The 22755-nt window shown below is 46.6% G+C and overlaps 1 protein-coding gene across 1 annotated transcript in view; it reads right to left on the reverse strand.

The window, feature by feature from the left end:
• Positions 1–22755, reverse strand: part of LOC307224864 (uncharacterized protein) — a gene marked incomplete at its 5' end in the record, with an annotated part of 180555 nt that overhangs the window by 83021 nt on the left and 74779 nt on the right. Inside the window, 6 exons of the mRNA XM_079992034.1 lie at positions 1477–1512; positions 3028–3072; positions 7092–7145; positions 9657–9692; positions 11849–11911; positions 12005–12085. Of these exons, the coding sequence (XP_079848160.1) occupies positions 1477–1512; positions 3028–3072; positions 7092–7145; positions 9657–9692; positions 11849–11911; positions 12005–12085 (315 nt within the window). The remainder of the gene's footprint in view (positions 1–1476; positions 1513–3027; positions 3073–7091; positions 7146–9656; positions 9693–11848; positions 11912–12004; positions 12086–22755) is intronic.

A 22755-nucleotide genomic window follows, 5' to 3' on the forward strand; every position in this document is an offset into this window, starting at 1 on the left:
TGCTTCGCAAGACAAAAAAAACGCAAGACGAAGAGACTCGCGGAATGAATTAATTTCGTCTTGCGAGGCACCACTGTATTTTAAAGCAGAGGTTAGATGGCCATCTATTGTGGATGTTTTAGCTGAGACTCCTGCATTGCAGGGGGTTATTGGGTTACTGATCCTCCGAAACTCCTGAGGGGCAGTTCCTCTTCCCGCGGTGGTGAAAGCCACACCTCCAGTGGAGAAGAGAGGGAAAGGGCCAGCCAAGCGAGGAGAGGGCTGGAGGATGCTGCCGACGCACGCCACTTCCGTCGCCCAGCTTGCACAGAGGGGTGAAACGCAAAGAGGGGAGGCGGAGGCTTGGGGTGCTGAAGTTCTTATGTTGGGGGAGAAACTGGAAGGGGCCACTCCCGGATTCTGCAAGTGACTAAGATGGACATGAACTTTGTGTATCTGCACTGTAAATAGATTGCACAATAAAAACTGTGAAAGACAGGTCGGAGTCCTGCCTGGTTACTCACGAGCAACCACCACACAGCATCTGACATGTACTTTGTCTTTTTTATTTTGATTTTATTCTGTGAACTGCCCTGAGACCTCCAGATATAGGGCGGTATATAAATTCAATTAATGATGATGATATATATACAAGATGGGTGACAAATACAAGATGGGTGACACCTGGCTTGAGAGCAGTACATGTGAAAAGGATCTAGGAGTCTTGGTTGACCACAAACTTGACATGAGCCAACAGTGTGACGCGGCAGCTAAAAAAGCCAATGCAATTCTGGGCTGCATCAATAGGAGTATTGCATCTAGATCAAGGGAAGTAATAGTGCCACTGTATTCTGCTCTGGTCAGACCTCACCTGGAGTACTGTGTCCAGTTCTGGGCACCACAGTTCAAGAAGGACACTGACAAACTGGAACGTGTCCAGAGGAGGGCAACCAAAATGGTCAAAGGCCTGGAAACGATGCCTTATGAGGAACGGCTAAGGGAGCTGGGCATGTTTAGCCTGGAGAAGAGGAGGTTAAGGGGTGATATGATAGCCATGTTCAAATATATAAAAGGATGTCACATAGAGGAGGAAGAAAGGTTGTTTTCTGCTGCTCCAGAGAAGCAGACACGGAGCAATGGTTCCAAACTACAAGAAAAAAGATTCCACCTAAACATTAGGAAGAACTTCCTGACAGTAAGAGCTGTTTGACAGTGGAATTTGCTGCCAAGGAGTGTGGTGCAGTCTCCTTCTTTGGAGGTCTTTAAGCAGAGGCTTGACAACCATATGTCAGGAGTGCTCTGATGGTGTTTCCTGCTTGGCAGGGGGTTGGACTCGATGGCCCTTGTGGTCTCTTCCAACTCTATGATTCTATGATTCTATGATGAAGAAGCTGACCCTTCGGTCTCTTCCAACTCTATGATTCTATGATTCTATGATGAAAAAGCTGACCCTTCGGTCTCTTCCAACTTTATGATTCTATGACCTTTGCTGCTTACCTTCTCCCCTGACTCTCCTGGCTCTCCTGGTTCCCCCTGTAAGGGAGAGAGAGAGAGAGAGACAGCGCTCACTGTACCTTTAGGCTCAGACCCTGATGCTTACATGCTTTCCATCGCACAGCAAAGATTTTGGACAGCCCCGTTCCATGTGCTCCCCTTGCACAAATGCAGAAATGCGTGTCCTTCGACTGCTCCTCTTGGCCAAAGCCTCTCCAAGCTGTCCAACAGTGCAACGGCCCTCCCCATTTCTCCTTCCGTCTCAATGCAAGACTGGGTAACACATGGCCCTTCAGATGTTGCCAGACCCTTGACTGAAACTCTGGAAAGGTACTGCTAGTCTCAGTGAAACAATAGTAAGCCACATGGGCCAATAGTCTGAGTCAGTATAATGCAGCCATGCAAAGCCACTTCTGCCCTGCAGAGGAGGTGGGATTGTGGGCGTCACAGCCCAGCCCCTGCGCAACTGGGGGAATCCCCAGCCGTGTCACTCCCAATCGGCTGGCTCAGGGGGCGTGGCCTGTCCTACTTAAGTCAGGTCACGGCCGGGGCTCTCCCTCTTTCCCCGCCTGCCAGCTGTTCCTGCTTTTCCCATCCTCCCGCCCTATAAGGTTTTTGTTCCTTGACCTTGCTATGGACCTTGGTTGGTCGCCATTGAGAGGCCAGGTAGGAATTTTCCCACTTGGCAAATTGGCACCAGCCACTTGGTTTTCGCCTGCCTCGTAGCAAATCGTCACAACTTTCTTGCTATTGGCAGTTAGGCATTGGTATTTGGATTTGATTTGAGCTTGGATTTGATATCCCGCTTGATCACTACCCTAAGGAGTCTCAAAGGGGCTAACAATCTCCTTTCCCTTCTTTCCCCAAAACAAACACTCTGTGAGGTGAGTGGGGCTGAGAGACTTCAGAGAAGTGTGACTGGCCCAAGGTCACCCAGCAGCTGCATGTGGAGGAGCGGGGAAGCGAACCCGGTTCACCAGATTACAAGTCCACCGTTCTTAACCACTACACCACACTGGCTCTCATGGTATTGTTTTGTAGATGGAAGAGGGGAGAAAGTGCCATCACCTGCCCTGCATATTAAAGGTTCCAGGAGGCGTGGCCCTGTCTGAAGCCTATGGAGGTGAGGGCCTAAGGCACGCCCCCGAGCGGTGGCCCCAGGGGAGTCCCTAGTTGATGTGCATCAGCAGGACTCCCCCTACTGGTGGTTAACCCTTCCTGGACTTCAAGCGGACGGGCTGAAGCCAGATATAGTCGGTTAGGACCAATGCCTAAGCCAACACCGCTCATCACCTGTAACCAATAAAGTTGTGGCCTTATTTAGCCCATTAACCTTCATAATTGTGTCATGTGTCTTTATTTCCACTGGGAGGGGCGGAAACTCGCCACGCAAGGAGATCCACTAGGAAATGGGGGGTGGGGTAAGGAATTGAAGGGAGCATTTGGAATCCTGAAATTCAGCATTCGGTAGTAGTGCAACGTTTTGCCGCAAGCCCCAATTGTCGCACACGCACACATGTGCACAAATGTTGCAGCTCGTGCAAAGAAACTGACCTGTTCTCCTTTGCTGCCTTGGCTTCCAGGTGCCCCCTTTTCTCCCTGAAAAGAACAGAATTAAAGAGAAAAAGAAACTTCGTCGTTTCCAAGCACAGTCCAGCTATGGCGTGATTGCGGCTGGATCTCTAAGAGCACGGTAGCGGATTTCCTCCTCCTCCTCCATTTGGAAAAGGCAACGTTCCTCCAGGAAGCAGAGGGCAAAAGGTAATGAAAAAACACCGTATTTTCAGCTCTATAAGACGCACTTTCCCCCTCCTAACAAGTAAGGGGAAATGTGTGTGTGTCTTATAGAGTGAATGCAGGTGGGAGGCTCTGCTCAGTGCTCCCTTTAAAGAGCCGCGTGGAGCATGTGTGCGGCTCTTTGGGGCTTTTCCCCGAGGAGAAGGGCTGCCCTTCTCCCGCCTTAGTAAAAGCCCCGAAGAGCCGCACACACACTCTGCGCGCTCTTTAAAGGGAGCGTGGCTCTTGGGGGAGCCTTAGCTGCGCGCAGCCTCTCGCGGGCAGGGGATGAAGGCTCCCCCTGCCCGGGAGAGGCTGCGCAAGGCTGCGCAAGAAGCCAGGACAGCCAGCGGGACTGCAGGGATCCCACTGGTCAGTGGCGTAGCGTGGGTTGTCAGCACCCGGGACAAGGCAAGTAATTTGTGCCCCCTAACCCGTAGATTTTAGTAGGGGCAGAGAGCTGCGAGTGCGAGCGCACCCCCCCGATGTTGCGCCCGGTGCGGACGGGCCCCCCTGCACCCCCCACACTACGCCACTGCCGCTGGTTGTCCTGGTTTCTTGTTTAGCCGTGCGAAGCCTCCGCAGGGCACAGGGAGCCTTCATCCCCGTGCCCTGCGGAGGCTCCGCGGGGCTATCCAAAAGCCAGAACAGCAAGAGGGAGTGCTGCACAGGGGAGCCTTCATCCCGCTGCCCTGCTGAGGCTTCACACGGCTATCCCTGGCTTTTGCAGGAGGGACAGAGTCGTACGCTCTGTCCCTTCCCCCACCTCCCAGAAAAGCCCTCCAAGAGCAGCGCTCCCTTTAAAGAGTGCGCAGCTCTTGCGGGAGGTGGAGGGAAAGCCAGGAGGCTTGATTTGCTGAAGCCAGGAGGGCAAGAGGGATCGGTGCGCATCGATCCCGCTTGCTCTCCTGGCTTCAGTGATAGCCTCCCCAAAGCCTCCTGAGCGAAGACGGAGGAGCGCTCTCTCTTAGCTCAGGATGCTTTGCGTTGCCTTTTTATTTCTTGTTTTCCTCCCCTAAAAACTAGGTGTGTCTTATGGTCCGGTGCATCTAATAGAGCGAAAAATACGGTATATCAAGGCAGCAGGGCTTTCTTGCTGGTGGTTGTCCCTGGAATCTCACTGACTGCGCACAGGAGGATTTGCAAGCCAACGCAGATTTTGCAGGTGATTTAGGAACATAGGGAGAAGCCCTGAAGGAGCGTCTCCACCCCCATCATTCTGCCCGGACGCTGACGTCCAGCGCTGAGGGCCTTCTGGCGGTTCCCTCATTGCGAGAAGCAAAGCTACAGGGAACCAGGCAGAGGGCCTTCTCGGTAGTGGCGCCCGCCCTGTGGAACGCCCTCCCATCAGATGTCAAAGAGATAAACAACTACCTGACATTCAGAAGACATCTTGAGGCAGCCCTGTTCAGGGAAGTTTTAATGTGTGACATCTTAGTGTATTTCTGGTCTTTGTGGAAGCCACCCAGAGTGGCTGGGGAAACCCAGCCAGATGGGCGGGGTACAAATAATAAATTATTATTATTATTATTATTATTATTATTATGCCTTATCCTCCCTCAGACCGTTGTTCCATCTAGCTCAGTACAGTGGTACCTCGGGTTACATACGCTTCAGGTTACAGACTCCGCTAACCCAGAAATAGTGCTGCAGGTTAAGAACTTTGCTTCAGGATGAGAACAGAAATCGTGCTCCGGCGGCGCGGCAGCAGCAGGAGGCCCCATTAGCTAAAGTGGTGCTTCAGGTTAAGAACACTTCCAGGTTAAGTACGGACCTCCGGAACGAATTAAGTACTTAACCCGAGGTACCACTGTACTGGCTACACTGACTGGAAGCTACTCCCCAGGGCTTCAGAAAGGGGCTATTCCCAGTCTGACCTGGAGATATCGGGGACTGAACCTAGAACCTTCTCCATGCAAGACTGATGCTCTGCCACTCAGCTACAGCCGTCCTGTGACTTCCCTGCCACTGTTCTTATTAGTGACATTATTGGTGTCCCAAGAGACCATGTGGCCTGGCTGTGCTGTCAAAGGAGGGCCATCTATTAGGAACTATTAATGCTGGCTGTTGGCTCAAAGGTCCCCAAAGCGAAAGCGCTGCATGATTGACAATTGTCTTTGCAGTATTATAACGTCTGGAATCTTGCGATATCTGAGACAGTAACACGCAATTTAGCAGTCTCAGAAGGATCTGAAGACTCTGAATGTTTCTATCTTGGGTTCTTTTCACCATTTATTCTCTTATGCTACTAGAAAGGATCTGCAATAATGTGCAACGTTTGAACCTCATAATCCTGAATGAAATTGTTCTGTTCCATTGTTCTGCTGCATGCTTTGATGTATATCTTGGGATGCAATGGCCTTTTAGTAATTCTAGATTTTTATTTTTATTATTTATTTATTTATTTATTTATTTATTTATTTATTTATTCATTCATTCATTTATTCATTTATTATGCTTTATTAACCGTAGTTACATCCATACATCAAAGACATTTTGTAGTCTGTAGATCAAACCCATCAAAATAAAAATTCCAACAAAGAAGTATATATCTTCATAAATTTAACTTCCTGTCCTTCTCAACATCTTTTCACTCTAATAAACCTATTACCTAAACTTATCAGCAAAATCATGATAAAATATTAATATGCATCTATGTATATACATATATCTATGTATAACCCATTTAACCTTTATTTGCAGAGCTTATTCAAAAGCTGCTACCAAACTCAAGATTGCAACACTTATTTTTTTCGCTCTATAGGACGCACTGGACCATAGGAGGGGGAGAACAGGGAAATTGTTTTTTTCTTCTTCTCCCCCTCTAAAACAAGGTGCGTTCAAGGTGCATTCACCCGAGCTTGTGGGGCTGGCAGTGGCGCTGCTTTCCCCCACCGCCAGTCTCAAAGATCCCTGAAGCCTTTGGAGCGCATCGCCACGCTGCCCTGGAGAGGCATTGGGCGCAGCCATCCCCAAGCTAGAAGAGCGAGACGGAGCGCTGCGGAGCGCTCCGTCTCCCTGTTCTGCCTTTGGGCTTAGCGGCGCAGCTTGCATTTGCTCTATAGGACGCACACACATTTCCCCTTAATTTTTGGAGGGGAAAAGGTGCGTCTTATAGAGCGAAAAATACGGTACTCTTTAGAGGTTCCCAGTTAACTGGATAACTGGCCTTTTAGTTATTCAATAAAATGAGTATATATTTTTAAGAAAGGAGAGCAGAAAAGAGGAACCATTTGGACCTGCTCCAGGCTGCAAAAAACAAGAACAACAAAACCCTAAAGATGTAAATCAAATTTTGGACAGATTTCTGGGGATGTTGGATTCTGGCAAATCCCAATGAAAGAGGAGTTAATTTAGCGTGTTGAAATATACTCGGAGTCTAGTGTGGATTTCATGCTCTTTATTCAGCTCATAGTGGTGAGGAGGAATGGAAGTTCCCCCAGAATGTCTGCTTTATATACATTATTTACACAATGGGCCCCACATGATCGGCTAATTCCGTGATTCTCCTGTAGGCCAATCAGGTTGCGGATTCACTTCCACCTGGAGTTGGATTGGGTGGCTCCTGCGGACCAATCAGACTGCTGCATTCTGGATCCTATTGTTCTAAGACCAGTCAGACTGCTGCATTCTGAATCCTATTGTTCTAGGAGCAATTAGACTGCTGCATTTTGGATCCTATTCAACTCAGTACATAACATGTGTAGAGCTTGGAGAAGCAATACACTGTCTCACTGTTTCATCAGCCTAGGTTGCAACACACAAAGAGGTTTGCCACCACAACCACAGAGCTTTTAATGTTTTGGCATATATTGACAAAAAAATAAATAAATAATGCAAACCTTTTGACCTTGAACTGGCAGGGAATGAGGATCCACCATGTCTGACCTTTGCTTCTAAAGAGAGAAAACCTTGTTAATTTTATATCTTTGGATTTTTAGATTTCATCTTAAAACGCTTTTCTTCCCCTGAGCTGTTGAGACAGTTTCAGGCCCCTCTCATAATACTAGAGTCCAGTGGGGCCACCCAACCATGGGGTGTGATCCATGAGAGGCAGTCAAATACAACATTCCTTGTTTTCCTAGAGTGGACATGCAAGGGGATGTTTGGTCCCACCAGTCCAAACTTCCTGTTCCACCTGGGTTGGAGCATCCTTCCTTTTGCATGTGATAGAAGGTGGCTGTGACCTTACCTGTCCAGATAACAAAAGGATGAGTCACGCAGCACACCTCTTTCTTTTTCACTTCCTTCTTCGTTTGACCAGCGTTCAGCTAGGACTGCTCTGTTAGCTCTCAGCTGGCAGAAGCACTGGGATTATTCCCCCATATGGGGTAGATCCACATGTACATATTTGTAACTAAGTTTGCCTTCAGGGATCCAACTGTGAACTGATGTAAGTAAACTTCTTTTACTGACTTTGAATAAGATTGTGGCGTCTTTATTCTTTTAAGAGGGATTCAAGGGAACTTACCAGGAACGTACAATTCAGTCTGAGACGGATTTAATTGTATAATAGTGAGAGGCTCACACGAGCCTGCAACCAGCTATCTGCTGTGCATATAAAAGGGGGGGGGGGTGTAACTCTGCTACATAAAGGAACTTGCCAGCGCAAGTTAGGAAGGATATTAATAAACAATATATCCTCTCCTGTCACCCTGAACATTCCTACACCAACAAAGCTGAATGCTACAAACAGGGGCATTTGGCCCAGTTTATACTTTATTATTATTATTGTTAAAGATTTTCTTGTTTTACAGAAGTATGTGTAATGTCTCTCGTATTTTTTCCATGTAACATTTTTATAAATGCACCTCCATAGGCACATACCTCCACATGTGGTGGGAGTGACCCAAAATCCAACTATTTGGCCCAGTTTATATACCTTAAGCCAGCCCACGCAAAACACACACACTGTCTACAATAGGTCACCCTAATGCTGCAATTAGCGAATCACAACACTGGCCCAGCCTTAGTAGGGATTGGCAGCCTGCCAGCTACTAACAATGTCATTGGAAGGTCATAACAGCCTATACAGTGTAAGCAACCAACAAGCTAATATACTCAAACTTCAGTAGCTTTTCCATTATTTCCAAAAATTATACACTGCATGATTGCAAAAGGCCTCAAAGCAGTATCTGTGTAAATGGACACCATACATGTAACATGAGTACTGCCCAGAATATAAATATTACATTTTATTTCTTCACTGATTTTACTCACAGGACTTGCATATGTGTTATATGTGTAACTTATAACAGTTATATAAAGGGACTCCTGACCATTAGGTCCAGTCGTGACCGACTCTGGGGTTGTGGCGCTCATCTCGCTTTATTGGCCGAGGGAGCCGGCGTACAGCTTCCGGGTCATGTGGCCAGCATGACTAAGCCGCTTCTGGTGAACCAGAGCAGTGCACTGAAACGCCGTTTACCTTCCCGCCAGAGCGGTACCTATTTATCTACTTGCACTTTGACGTCCTTTCGAACTGCTAGGTTGGCAGGAGCAGGGACTGAGCAACGGGAGCTCACCCCGTCGCGGGGATTCGAACCACTGACCTGATCAGCAAGTCCTAGGCTCTGTGGTTGAACCCACAGCGCCACCCACGTCCCTTAACAGTCATATAAGAACTGGCAAAAGAGCTTCTTCTGTAATGGTGAAATAAAAAATTTCCACATTGAGAAAAAACAACAACAACCCAAAGCTGAATGCTGGAAGATTCAGAGTAGACAGAAGAAAGTCCTTCACACAGTGCAGGCATGTCCAAAGGGTAGATCGTGATCTACCGGTAGATCACTGGACGTCTGTTGTAGATCACTGGTAGATCACTGGCTCCCCCCCAAAGAAGCTAAACTCCCCTTTAAAAAGCTCAACAACTTCGACCTGAACCCCCCAAAATGGGGTAGATCACTGCCAGTTTTTAAATCTGTAAGTAGATCACAGTTTCTTGGGAGTTGGCCACCCCTGATAGCGCATAGCTAACCTATTCAATTCACTCCCCAAGTGATGGCATAGCTGTCAACTTTTCCCTTTTTTAAGGGAAATTCCCTTATTCCGAATAGGATTCCTTGCAAGAAAAGGGAAAAGTTGACAGCTATGAGTGATGGCCACCAACTTGGGATGACTTTAAAAGAGTATCAAACAAATTCATAGAGGACTGATTGTCTCTCGGACATACCCTATGCGAGGAATCAGGGATGTCCCATCCCATTTCGCCGCCTGAGGCAAAAAGGGAAGCTGCCTTGCCCCTTGCCAAAGCCTCGCTTACTGCCCCATGCTTCTCTGGCAGCAGCAGCAGCAGGGGCAGGTGGGGCACAGGCTGGGGTGCCACCCCATGGGACTCTGCCACCCGAGGCGGCTGCAGGAATCACAGCTAAGAATTGAGAGTTACCTGCTGTTGCAAAAAGGGTTACCTTAATTCTCCTTGCTCCGTGAGGCCCAGGATAAGCCTTGAAAGAGAGGAGAGGAAAATCACATGTGCACAGGGAGGAATGGATGAGAAATCAAATTCTAGGCATATAAGGCTAGTGAAATCTGTCCGTTGAGGTTCTTGTCAGTTCCTCATTTTCCCAACCTTCAGTTTAGCTAACTGCATTTCCACATCAGGTTGCAATTTCTCTGTAAAGGAAGTACTGTGGTCCCTTGGTTCTCAAACTTAATCCGTTCCGGAAGTCCATTCCAAAACCAAAGCGTTCCAAAACCAAAGCACGCTTTCCCACAGAAAGTAATGCAAAACGGATTAATCAGTTCCAAACTTTTAAAAAACAATCCCTAATACAGCAATTTAACATTTTACTATCTAACAGGACCATTGATCCATAAAACGAAAGCAATAAACAACAACAACAACAACAACAACAACAACAACAATTTATTATTATTATTTATACCTCACCCATCTGGCTAGGCTTCCCCAGCCACTCTGGGCGGCTTCCAATCAAATATTAAAATACAGTAATACATCAAACATTAAAAGCTTCCCTAAAGAGGGCTGCCTTCAGATACCTTCTAAAAGTTTGGTAGTTGTCATTCTCTTTGACATCTGGTGGGAGGGCGTTCCACAGGGCAGGTGCCACTACCGAGAAGGCCCTCTGCCTGATTCCCTGTAACTTGGCTTCTCGCAGGGAGGGAACCGCCAGAAGGCCCTCGGAGCTGGACCTCAGTGTCCGCGGAGGTAGAACGATGTATTGCAGTCACACAATCAATCAATCAATCAATCAGTAGCTGAACTGGGTTCCACACAGTTCCACACACACACACACACACACACACACACACACACACGAGCCACAAAAACAAAAGTGCAAAATAAATAAATAGCAAAAACAGTCAGACCTGAGCATAACAACGGAAGCGTGGCACTCAAATCAGAAGTGGAACACTCAAAACAGAGCACGTTCGGCTTCCGAAAAGAGTTCGCAAACCAGAACGCTTACTTCCGGGTTTGCAGAGTTAGGGTTCCAAGTTGTTTGAGTACCACGGCATTTGAAAACCAAGGTACCACTGTAGTCCTTATGAGATTTCATGAGCAGAGCATCCCTCTCCTAATACACATTAACTGGCCACCCCAGTCTCTGAACGAGATTCCAAGGCGTTTGGGGCATTCGGCCAGGGTCTGTGTTCCTTCGGGGGAAATGAGGTACCGCAGAGTCTGCAGTATCTTTGAAATATGATTTATTTGCACATATTTACACCGGAAACTTCCAATGGAGAGTGATTTCATAGAATTCACATCTCAGAAGGCGCTCATCCTTCAAATGGGCACAAGATATAGGACATAATATACAATTTGAGGACTGGGAAAAATTGTGGAAAACAGATTTAAAATTTACAGATTGTTCCCTTCTGAAAGAAAATTATATGAAAATGATGTATAGATGGTATATAACACCAGTACAGACAGCAAAAATGTATAAAACCGGCTCTAACATTTGTTGGAAATGGAAAGAAAAAGAAGGGGCTTTTTTATCATATGTGGTGGGAACGCAAAGAATTTTTTTTTAAATTGGGAAATGATATATAATGAATTGAAGAAAATGTTTAAAAGGACATTAGTAAAAAAACCAAAACAGAAGCATTTTTGTTAGGGATCGTAGGACAAGACCTGCCAAGGAAAATAAGGAGCTTATTTATGTATGCGACAACAGCAGCAAGAGTCTTGATAGCACAAGGATGGAAGAACGAGGAAACTCCAACGACAGAACAGTGGCACGAGAAATTGATGAACTATGCAGAACTGGCTGAACTGACATACAAATTGCGAGATAAGGACAACTGTGTCTTCAAAGAAGAATGGGTACTTTTCACAAGTTATTTAAAAACACAACAAAATGAACTGGACTCCTTGGCAGGTTTTGAATAAACACACACAAATTTATGGTTGATAACATGATGGGCAGATATGTAAGGATATATACAGTTTTATAATAAGCAGAGAAAATATGTGCAGCGAAATCAGGAAGAGGAACTGAGGGAATTCCTTGGTGGGGGGGAAGGGGGGGAAATTATGTAGGGGATTGATAATTTGTTATGTGGAAATTGAGCAATAAAAAAATATTTTTTGAAAATAGAAAAAGGGGTGGGTGGGAAACACACAATAACTCACCCCATAACTGGCATGGTGTTCCAACAGGGCTCCCCTAATTCCAAGCGCACCAGGAGAACGCACCTGCACAACCACAGTAAGAAGTCACATGCTTTGCTTGTTTGCTAAAGAAATCAACACCTCCTGGGGCTCAAAGATAAAGAGGGGGGTCTTTACCTCAAGGCTCTGGGTCTCTGCCGTCCTTCGGACTCTGCCGCTGCTTCTGTCCTCGGGGTCAGAAAGGCCGCCGGCATTTTCCTGCTTGAAGGAAGACAGCGTTGGCCAAAAAGGGGGAAAAAACCTGCACAGAAGTTCCCTGGATTACCGTACTTTGAATCCCTGTTTAATAATAAGCCCAGTATTTGAGTTTGAATCAATAAATTAATCAATAAGATGGATCAGGCCAATGGACCATCTAGTCCATCGTCCTGTTCTCACAATGGCCAGCCAGATGCCTGTGGAAAACCCAAAATCAGGATTCGAACACAGGAGCAACTCTCCCCTGCTGTGATAATTTATTACGGTCGGAGACCAGCTTATAAAACACACTTGGGGTACAGTCACAGAAGGAAAACAAACAATTAAAACAATGTACAACAATAAATTTAAAATTTATAAATGTGATAAGCGCATAGAAACTTAAAACTTTAAGATAAGATACCGCAGAGAGAGGGGGTGCGGGTGGCGCTGTGGGTTAAACCACAGAGCCTAGGACTTGCCGATCAGAAAGTCGGCGGTTCGAATCCCCGCGACGGGGTGAGCTCCCGTTGCTCGGTCCCTGCTCCTGCCAACCTAGCAGTTTGAAAGCACGTCAGAGTGCAAGTAGATAAATAGGTACCGCTCTGGTGGGAAGGTAAGCGGCATTTCTGTGCGCTGCTCTGGTTTGCCAGAAGCGGCTTAGTCATGCTGGCCACATGACCCCGAAGCTGCATGCCGGCTCCCTAGGCCAATAAAGTGAGATGAGCGCCGCAACCCCAGAGTCGTCCGAGACTCGATCTAATGGTCAGGGGTCCCTTTACCTTTACCTTACCGCAAAGAGATGACCCAGAGTCTCCCATGGAACCGAGTTTGGGGATTTTCTTTACGGACTAGTTTGAGTTGGGAGATGGTCTGCGCCTACCGATCTGTACATAGAATCTGGTGACCATCCGGGTCGTCTTCTGATCTTTGCCTAACAGGAAAAGGTCAATTTTTGCCTTTCCGGGAGGTCAGCGAGCCTCACCAGCAGGGGATCAATGGTCTCACAACGTGCCGCTTCATAAAAGGGACATCTAAAGAACAAGTGCTCTGGGCTTCCTATTTCCCCCAGTGAACAGGCACAAAGTCTCTGAGCATATGGGAGTTTTTTTAAGGCTCTTTCCAGGACCGGCGAGAGCAGAGCAGAGCTTCTGGTGAGTGTAAAGGCCCTTCTTGCATTTTTAGATACGAGAAAGAAGAGATACAGTGGTGCCCCGCAAGACGAATGCCTCGCAAGACGAAAAACCCGCTAGACGAAAGGGTTTTCCGTTTTTCGAGGCGCTTTGCAAGACAAATTTCTCTATGGGCTTGCTTCGCAAGACAAAAACGTCCTGCGAGTCTTGCGATTTTTTTCGCTCCCCCCCTTTTTCTAAGTCGCTAAGCCGCTAATAGCCGCTTAGCCGCTTTGCCGCTAATAGCCGCTAAGCCGCTAATAGCGCTAAGCCGCTAAGCCGCTAATAGGGTTGCTTCGCAAGACGAAAAAACCGCAAGACGAAGAGACTCGCGGAACAGATTCTTTTCGTCTTGCGAGGCACCACTGTATCTGTTAAGTTGTGGGTGAACATATCAGACAAGACAGCAATTCTTCAAACAGCTCTTGTTTATTCACAGGCCAGAACAGAACTGAACTGAAGGGTTCAGCGAGCCTGCTTATATAGAGCTCCACTACAACACAACTGTAACACTTTCTATAACTATCCAATCACTGAACGTCACTTTCAATCCCTTATTTGCATATGGGGACCTGAGTGAAAACTATCTACAGTACAGGTGAAACTCGAAAAATTAGAATATCGTGGAAAAGTTCGTTTATTTCAGTAATTCAACTTAAAAGGTGAAACTAATATATGAGATAGACTCATGACATGCAAAGCGAGATATGTCAAGCCTTTATTTGTTATAATTGTGATGATCATGGAGTACAACTGATGAAAATCCCAAATTAACCATCTCAGAAAATTAGAATATTAAATGAAATGAAATTATTATTATTATTTGTTATGTACTGAGTTGAATAGAATCCAAAATGCAGCAGTTTGATTGGTCCTAGAACAATAGGACCCAGAATGCAGCAGTCTGATTGGTCCACAGGAGCCACCCAATCCAGCTCCAGGTGGAAGTGAATCCGCAACCTGATTGGCCTACAGGTGAATCCCGGAATTAGCCAATCACGTGGGGCCCACTGTGTAAATAATGTATATAAAGCAGACATTCTGGGGGAACTTCCATTCCTCCTCACCACTATGAGCTGAATAAAGAGCATGAAATCCACTCTCAACTCCGAGTATATTTCATTATTATTATTATTATTATTATTAGTAGTAGTAGTAGTAGTAGTATATTGTGGGGGGGGGGGAATCCAGAGTGAAAAGTTACAGGCAAAAGACGGGGCCAGTCGTCAGTTTCAGCAACATTTCCAGCTCATAGCTGTCAACTTTTCCCTTTTCTTGAGAGGAATCCTATTCAGAATAAGGGAATTTCCCTTTTAAAAAGGGAAACATTGACAGCTATGTTCCAGCTGAATGAGACGAGCCAGAGGAACTCAGCCGTGTTGTGACTTTCTGTGAATAAAAGCCAACTGCATTTCGTGACTTAGATTCTCTCCTGGCCTGTGGATGACCTGTGTTCGCCCGAGAGCTCCTTGACCCCTGGCTTGCCTGATTTCAAATGTCCCTACCAAATCACGAATTTGGAAGCTTGTGAATGGGATGTCTTTATAAATTACACGGAAAAAGAAGCCTTCCAGAGCATCACTTGGCTTAGCATAGATTAAATCCCACTGGCAATCAGACTGTTTCTCCAAGATTTAAAATCTAGATACACTTATCGGGCGGGGAATTGATTTACTAAGTACGTTCATGGTGTTGTAAACAAAATCTGCCCATTTCCCCTTATAGGGTATCCAAGAGCCCATATAGAGTCCTTACATAGGTTCCCTATTGGTAGGAGAAAATAACAGAGGCCAACCAGAGAGTGCTGAGAAGCAAAGCAGCTAGTAAGCCTGATCTTTATTGATCTGTTGCAACAGGGTGCTCCCCTCACATGCAGAAAAGAAGGAAGAACGCTGAACCAAGGTGTGCCGGCCCTTATATAGACATTTTAAATTCCCTGCCCTGGAGATCCAGACCACCCCTCCATACATCATACCTACATCATAGAAGGGGTGTAACCCAAGACCACCACCCCCAGATACTGAGGAGATTTCACCCCTCCCATATCCAAGAATCTCCTGACGAGTCTGCTGATTCTCCAGAGAGGAGGAGCAGTGTGCTGCTTTCTACTTATTCAGCTCCAGCACCAAGTCAGTCAGTCAGTCAGTCAGTCAGTCAGTCAGTCAGTCAGTGTGTCGGAGAGAGAGAGACTGAGTGTTAGAGATCGTGTGTAGAGATAAGGTTGCTGCTAAGAGCAGCTGCAGACACTCAGTGCAGCATTCATTTATGCTTAGACCTATTTAGCTCTGTATATAGTTTTGTATTGGGACGCAGGTGGCGCTGTGGGTTAAAGCCTCAGCGCCTAGGGCTTGCCGATCGAAAGGTCGGCGGTTCGAATCCCTGCGGCGGGGTGCGCTCCCGCTGCTCGGTCCCAGCGCCTGCCAACCTAGCAGTTCGAAAGCACCTCCGGGTGCAAGTAGATAAATAGGGACCGCTTACCAGCGGGAAGGTAAACGGCGTTTCCGTGTGCGGCTCTGGCTCTGGCTCTGGCTCTGGCCAGAGCAGCGATGTCACGCTGGCCACGTGACCCGGAAGTGTCTCCGGACAGCGCTGGCCCCTGGCCTCTTAAGTGAGATGGGCGCACAACCCCAGAGTCTGTCAAGACTGGCCCGTACGGGCAGGGGTACCTTTACCTTTACCTATAGTTTTGTATTATAGTTGTAGTTATAGAATAAAAGAAGATATTCTACAGAGCTGCTCTCCGAGTGGTTTATACACTGCTAGACTCTGCTAGACTCTGCTGTGGGACGACTGTATTGTGGAAGTGAATCCGGTGCTCACAACTCCAAGCTGTGAGTCCACAGCACTTTGACATGTTCCTGTCTAAAAGGTGGTCTCTGGAAGTGCTACCCAGCTCGCCTAGCCCAGTCGGGGTTGAAGTGCATGAGTCCAGTTGGTGACACTGGCTCAAGGGCGATGCTGACAGATACATCATACCTACATCACAGAAAAGGCAGTCTACAGCAGAAATCTGAGTGTGTTGTTTATTTCGTCTGACAGGTTACTTGTTAATGCTCACTTGATTGGATACCCTGGGGAGCCTGGCCAGTCTTTTGTAATGATAAATACTTAGCTCCTGAGCCAGGTCACAGGCTCACCCTATTCAAACACCCTTAAGACAGGATTTGTGAAGGAAAAGACAATGGGGAGGCTTTTCCATTTTCCTTTGATCTTGCAGAGAAAACATTTGTTCAGTTTGGGAATCAAAAATGGTTTCAGGTCGGTCTTCCTGTGCTGATCTATGTACGTGCTTGGTTGGTACATTTATGAACATTTAACATATATCTAAGATTTTAAAATTCTTATCACAATGGTTAGCAGAAAGTCATGATTCGAATCAAGGAGTCAAGCCAAAGCTGTGTAAAGAAGGCTTGTATTCCTTATGTTAGAAGTTAATTTGAAAATATTTGGTTTTTGAAGTTATCTATTTTTTGTTTTTATTCCTTTTCTGTTTTCTTTCTTATCCTTTTCCTTTTATTTGTGTATAATGGATGAATCTACATGTTTGCAATAAAGAATTTTTTAAAAAAAAATTATCATGGAAAAAAAACCACACGAATTTGGAAGCTTGCTTTTGGAAAAACAAGCAAACCCGTTTTCGGTTCACAGCATCGTGCATCAGCTGTCAGATACTGCCAAACTCCACACCACGGGACAGCCAAACATCCCAGCTGTGAGTTGGTCCTCTCGGTGGATATTGCAAATACTCTTTAAGTTCTCAGCCTCCCAAAAACTTAGCCTCTCTTTACTGTGCTTTCGGTGTGATGTGATGGGAAGCAAACAGAGCAAGAGGAAGGGGCATGTTACAAAACCATCCTTTGCGCCAACCCTCAGTTCCACAGGTCGCAAGCAATTTCAGCAAGCAGCATGAGAAGCCATCCATCAGCTCCCGCATTCTGAACAGGGATTTGTGGCTAGATGGGGGCAGGGGAATGATTCATCAAACGCTTAAAGCATTAAGCGAAATATAGACGCAAGGGAGGAAGGAGGAGCTGGAGTGGAACCAGTGGCGTAGCGTGGGGGGTGCAGGGGGGGCCAGCCGCACCGGGCACAACATCTGGGGGTTATCCACGGGTTAGGGGGCGCAAATCCACGGGTTAGGGGGTGCAAATCCACAGGTTAGGGGGTGCAAATTACTTGCCTTGCCCCGGGTGCTGACAACCCACGCTACGCCACTGAGTGGAACAGAAGCTAGAAAGTGCCTTGTTCATTCAACTTCAGAGGATGCAAAACTCTGGCAAGTTTTGAGGGACACAGAGCAGAAAGGGGTTTTGCCACCCTGAGAGGCTGTGTCACACAATCCCAAGGCACGCATAACATTTAACCTTTAATTTCGACTAGGGCTGGTTTTCAACATCATTATATATCACCAGCTAGACATTTCTTTTCTCTTTTTAAATAAATTTTATTAGTATTTTCCACACAACACGAAAAATATCGAAAAATAACAATATACAAAACACAAAAACCAACATTCGGGGGGGGGGGGGGCGGACAAATCCATATCTTACAAGTTAATAATAGAAACACTAAAAAGAAAAACAAACACTGACTTCCAGAATAGAAGTTTAAAAGGGGAAGTAAATGTACTTGTAGTATTTTCATTATTGTAAAAGTTATTATTATTTCTTATCGGTAGAAGGCAATGTTAATTTAGGCTTCTTTGTTTTGCTGTCTGTATGATTTTTTTTAAGCCAATAAAAAAAAAAAGAAGAGTTTGCTGGATCTGGCCAATGGCCCATCTAGTCCAGCATTCTGCTCTCACAGGGGCCAAAAAGATGCCCTAATGTGAAGCCTACAGGTAAAGGTAAAGGTAAAGGTACCCCTGACCATTAGGTCCATTTGTGGCCGACTCTGGGGTTGCAGCGCACATCTCGCTTTATTGGCCGAGGGAGCCGGCGTAAAGCTTCCGGGTCATGTGGCCAGCATGACTAAGCCGCTTCTGGCAAACCAGAGCAGTGCACGGAAACGCTGTTTACCTTCCCGCCAGAGCGGTACCTACTTATCTACTTGTGCTGGTGTGCTTTTGATCTGCTAGGTAGGCAGGAGCAGGGACCGAGCAACGGGAGCTCACCCCGTCGCGGGGATTCGAACCGCCGACCTTCTGATTGGCAAGTCCTAGACTCTGTGGTTTTACCCACAGCGCCACCCACGTCCCTCGTGAAGCCCACAAGCCTGATGCAATCAAAAGAGCCCTTTTCCCTCCTGTAGTTCCCAGCAACTGGTATTCAGAAGAATTTCCTGCACTGTGTAGGATTATCTCCTGTGCAGTTGCTTTAGCTCATTGGTTCCCAAACTTTTTTGACCCCCAGCCACCTTGGTTCCATGATGAATCCCGTAGAAGGGATCACCCGACCTATTTTGTTATGTACTGAAGCTCTCACCCTGGGCCAGCAGGGGGATACTGTAGATAGTTTTCACTCAGGTTCACATATGCAAATAAGGGATTGAAAATGACGTTCAGTGATTGGATAGTTACAGAAAATGGTTACTGTTGCGTTCTAGTGGAGCTCTATATAAGCAGGCTGGCTGAACCCTTCAGTTCAGTTCTGTTCTGGCTTGTGAATAAACAAGAACTGCTTGAAGAATCGCTGTGTCGTCTGATATGTTCACCCACAACTTAACATATTTCTTCTCTCTTTTATTATTACAGACTCTGGTAGAGTCTTCTCTAAACTGCTCTATAGCCCCCCGGTTCCAATTAAAACCGGCTGTTAATGAAAGTGTGCTACCTGGCCGTAATCCACCCGCCTTAGCATTGCTTGTGAGTGGCTGTGGGGTTATTTAAACTCCTCTGGAATGGGAAGCAAGGGAAGAGGAGGGGGTGGAGGGGCTTCGCAGTCGGTTCAGATCAACTGCTCCCTCTTGAAGGCAACGGGAGTTTTTTAATAGCTGACGGCAGGCAAGGGCATCGTTGGAAAGAGAGATTGAACCATGCTCCGGGCTTGCCAAGCATTCTCAGTCAGAGCAAAACGGCGCCCTGGTAAAGCTTTTTGCAAAGGAAAAAGCTTTGCCAAAGGAGGAATTTGAAGGTTTGCCGTAGCAGGGGAACTGAAATATACTCGGAGTCGAGAGTGGATTTCATGCTCTTTATTCAGCTCATAGTGGTGAGGAGGAATGGAAGTTCCCCCAGAATGTCTGCTTTATATACATTATTTACACAATGGGCCCCACGTGATTGTCTAATTCCGGGATTCACCTGTAGGCCAATCAGGTTGCGGATTCACGTCCACCTGGAGCTGGATTGGGTGGCTCCTGCGGACCAATCAGACTGCTGCATTCTGGACCCTATTGTGCTAGGACCAATCAGACTGCTGCATTCTGAATCCTATTGTTCTAGGACCAATCAAACTGCTGCCTTTTGGATCCTATTCAACTCAGTATACAACAGGAACTTAGAGGACAAATCTCTTCATCTAGCCCTCTGTATTCTCCCATGGTGACACGTCCCACAGAATGATCCCTTTCTGTGGGGTCATGCTTCTTGCTTGCCTGAACTCTGGATGGAAAGAGGTGTGGGGTGGGTGTGGGGGTTTGTAAACTTTATTCATGAGCAACTCCAACATTTTGGAACCCCATGGCCCAAAACTACTGCAAAAGTATGGAGTGAACTGAGCACTGTTGGGTTTGGGGGAAATACTACGGCCCACAGTTTGAGTATCAATTCCTCCATTTGAGAGGCGGCACATGACGTGTGGTTCGCAGCACAAAACAAGCACAAATCTCTGGCATCAGTTTGGAGGGGATCCAAACTGTTTGGGTTACGCATTAACGAAGCTTGAGAAATAGCCTGCTGTATGAGCCTTACCCTTTGCTCCTCCCACTTTGCCTCTGGCCACGCCCACCACATGCAGTCCAACGAAATAATAATAATAATAGCTATGGTTTTCCCAGTATTGATGTATGGAAGCGAGAGCTGGACCGTAAAGAAGGCTGATCGCCGAAGAATGGATGCTTCTGAATTCTGGTGCTAGAGGAGACTCTTGAGAGTCCCATGGACTGCAAGAAGATCAAACCGATCCATTCTGAAGGAAATCAGCCCTGAGTGCTCACTGGAAGGACAGATCCTGAAGCTGAGGCTCCAAGACTTTGGCCACCTCATGAGAAGAGAAGACTCCCTGGAAAAGACCCTGCTGTTGGGAAAGATGGAGGGCACAAGGAGAAGGGGACGACAGAGGACGAGATGGTGGGACAGTGTTCTCGAAGCTACCAGCATGAGTTTGACCAAACTGCGGGAGGCAGTGGAAGACAGGAGGGCCTGGCATGCTCTGGTCCTTGGGGTCACGAAGAGTCGAACACGACTAAACAACTAAACAACAACAACAACAACAACTCAGAAGAAATCCGCACTGAGTTCAGTGGGCCTTACTCCAAGGTAAGGGTGTGGGGGGCTATAGTATTTTATCCAGGTGACATGATCAAAGGATTGGCACTAGCCAACATCCAGATGCAAGGAGCAGAGAGCAGCAGGTCTCCATTTCCAAAACAGACATGTCTACGTTTGCTCAGCATGTGCCTGTCAGTTCAGCTATGAAGCATAGTGCCAGTGTGGTATGGTGGTTAGCGCATCGACCCGGGACTTCGGAGGCCTGGGTTCAAATCCCCATTCAGGTACGAAGCCCTTGGGCCAGTCGCTGTCTCTCCGCCTAACCTACCTCACAGGGCTTTGTTGTGAGGATCAAAGTGGAGAGGCAAACAAGTATGTATGCCACCTTGGAGGAAATGTAAGGAACAGATAAATGTGGATGGGGTCTACTTTTACCGCTAAAGCTAAGCCCTTTGTGGCTTAGGGCCCTCGTATCTATGAGACCGCCTCTCCTGGTCTGCCCCGCAGAGGACCTGAAGGTCCATGAATAACCATAGTTTAGAGGTCTCAGGCCCTAAGGAAGTCAGACTATCCTCCACCAGGGCCAGGGCCTTCTCAGTGATGGCTCCGACCTGGTGGAATGCTCTGTCCCATGAGACCAGGGCCCTGCAGGATTTAACTTCCTTCCACAAGGCCTGTAAGACAGAGCTATTCCGCCTGGCTTTCAATTTGAACTTAGCCTGATCTTTTATTCCCCTTCCTTCCCTCCCCCTCCTCTTTTTATGAAGATTACCCACTCTGGGATCCCACAGCTAATTCTCCCCTGGTCTCCTCGCTGGCCCAAATAGGACTAACTTAGCCAGCTAGCCCTGGTGATCATCTAATGTTTACTGGATGGATTTCCCCCCTAAATTGATTTTAAATTCTGAATTTATTGTTATTCATGTTTTATACTGTATTTTATGCTGGTTTTTTTGTTGCACCAATTAAGTGTTTTAAATTTGTTGTTAGCCACCCTGCGCCTGGTTTTCTGAACCGGGAAGGGCGGGGTATAAATAAAAAAATATTTATTTATTTGTTTAAAGGGAGGAGGTAGTATGGGAGTAAAACCTGCCTCCTTCCCCCCCTCCCAATTTTTTAATTGATTTTCCACATTTATAACAAAAATGACATAGAAAAACACAAAACAAAACTCCTTACAATACTAAAAGAAAGAAAAAAGAAAAAAGAATAAAAACACTTATTACTTCCAGGATCCAAGTTAACTTTCATTGTAATCTGACTTCCTCGATTCCCCCCTAACTGAATTTCATTGTAACACCTTTGTAACAGTTTTCCAAAATCATCTTTCTAATAAAATTAACTCCTTCAATTTACTATCTTCCTCTCTTTTCTTTTTTGCTTAAATTCATATTACTATACAACGTTCTTATTCTAATCCTAGGCCTATCAGATACTTTCAAGTATCGTCTAATTATCTTATATTACAATATTTAGATAAATAGTCTTTAAATTTCTTCCAATCTTCTTGGTGCTCCTCTTCTCTCTGATTGCGGATTGTAAAACCTGCCTCCTGCTTATCTCCCCATGTGCTGCTATTTCAAACTTCTGCACTGAAATCAACGAGCACAGCTAACATAGTCCCACAGCCCTTGCGGGAATTCTGCAAACATAGAGCCCTCTTTCGAAAAGGAAGAATCCAGCTGGTCTGAATTGTGTGGGCCGGCTGCCCTCTGCTGGATGCTGCAGTCAGAGCCAAAGGAAACAGAAATAGCTGCTTCTGTGGATGTTTGCAGATTGAGGAATCCCTCTTTGAACCTGTGACCTTCTGCACGCAATGCAGATGGTCTACTACTGAGCTGTGTCCCTTCTCGTGCTTCGAAATAGGCTCTCATCTACACAGAGGTCAACCCACAGCATGTTTCTTGGTTACACGACCCAAGGGTCAGTGGTAACATGCGCAGAAGCCGTTTGGCGCATCACCACCATCCCAGAATACCTTCTGAGCACACAAAGGCAACCCAGTATATCTGAAGGAGCACCTCCACCCCCATCGTTCTACCCGGACACTGAGGTCCAGCTCTGAGGGCCTTCTGGTGGTTCCCTCGCTGCGAGAAGCCAAGTTACAGGCAACCAGGCAGAGGGCCTTCTCGGTAGTGGCACCCTTCCTGTGG

Source organism: Podarcis cretensis, assembly GCF_951804945.1.
Source record: "Podarcis cretensis genome assembly, chromosome: 10".
In the NCBI taxonomy this organism is placed as follows: Eukaryota; Metazoa; Chordata; class Lepidosauria; order Squamata; family Lacertidae; genus Podarcis; species Podarcis cretensis.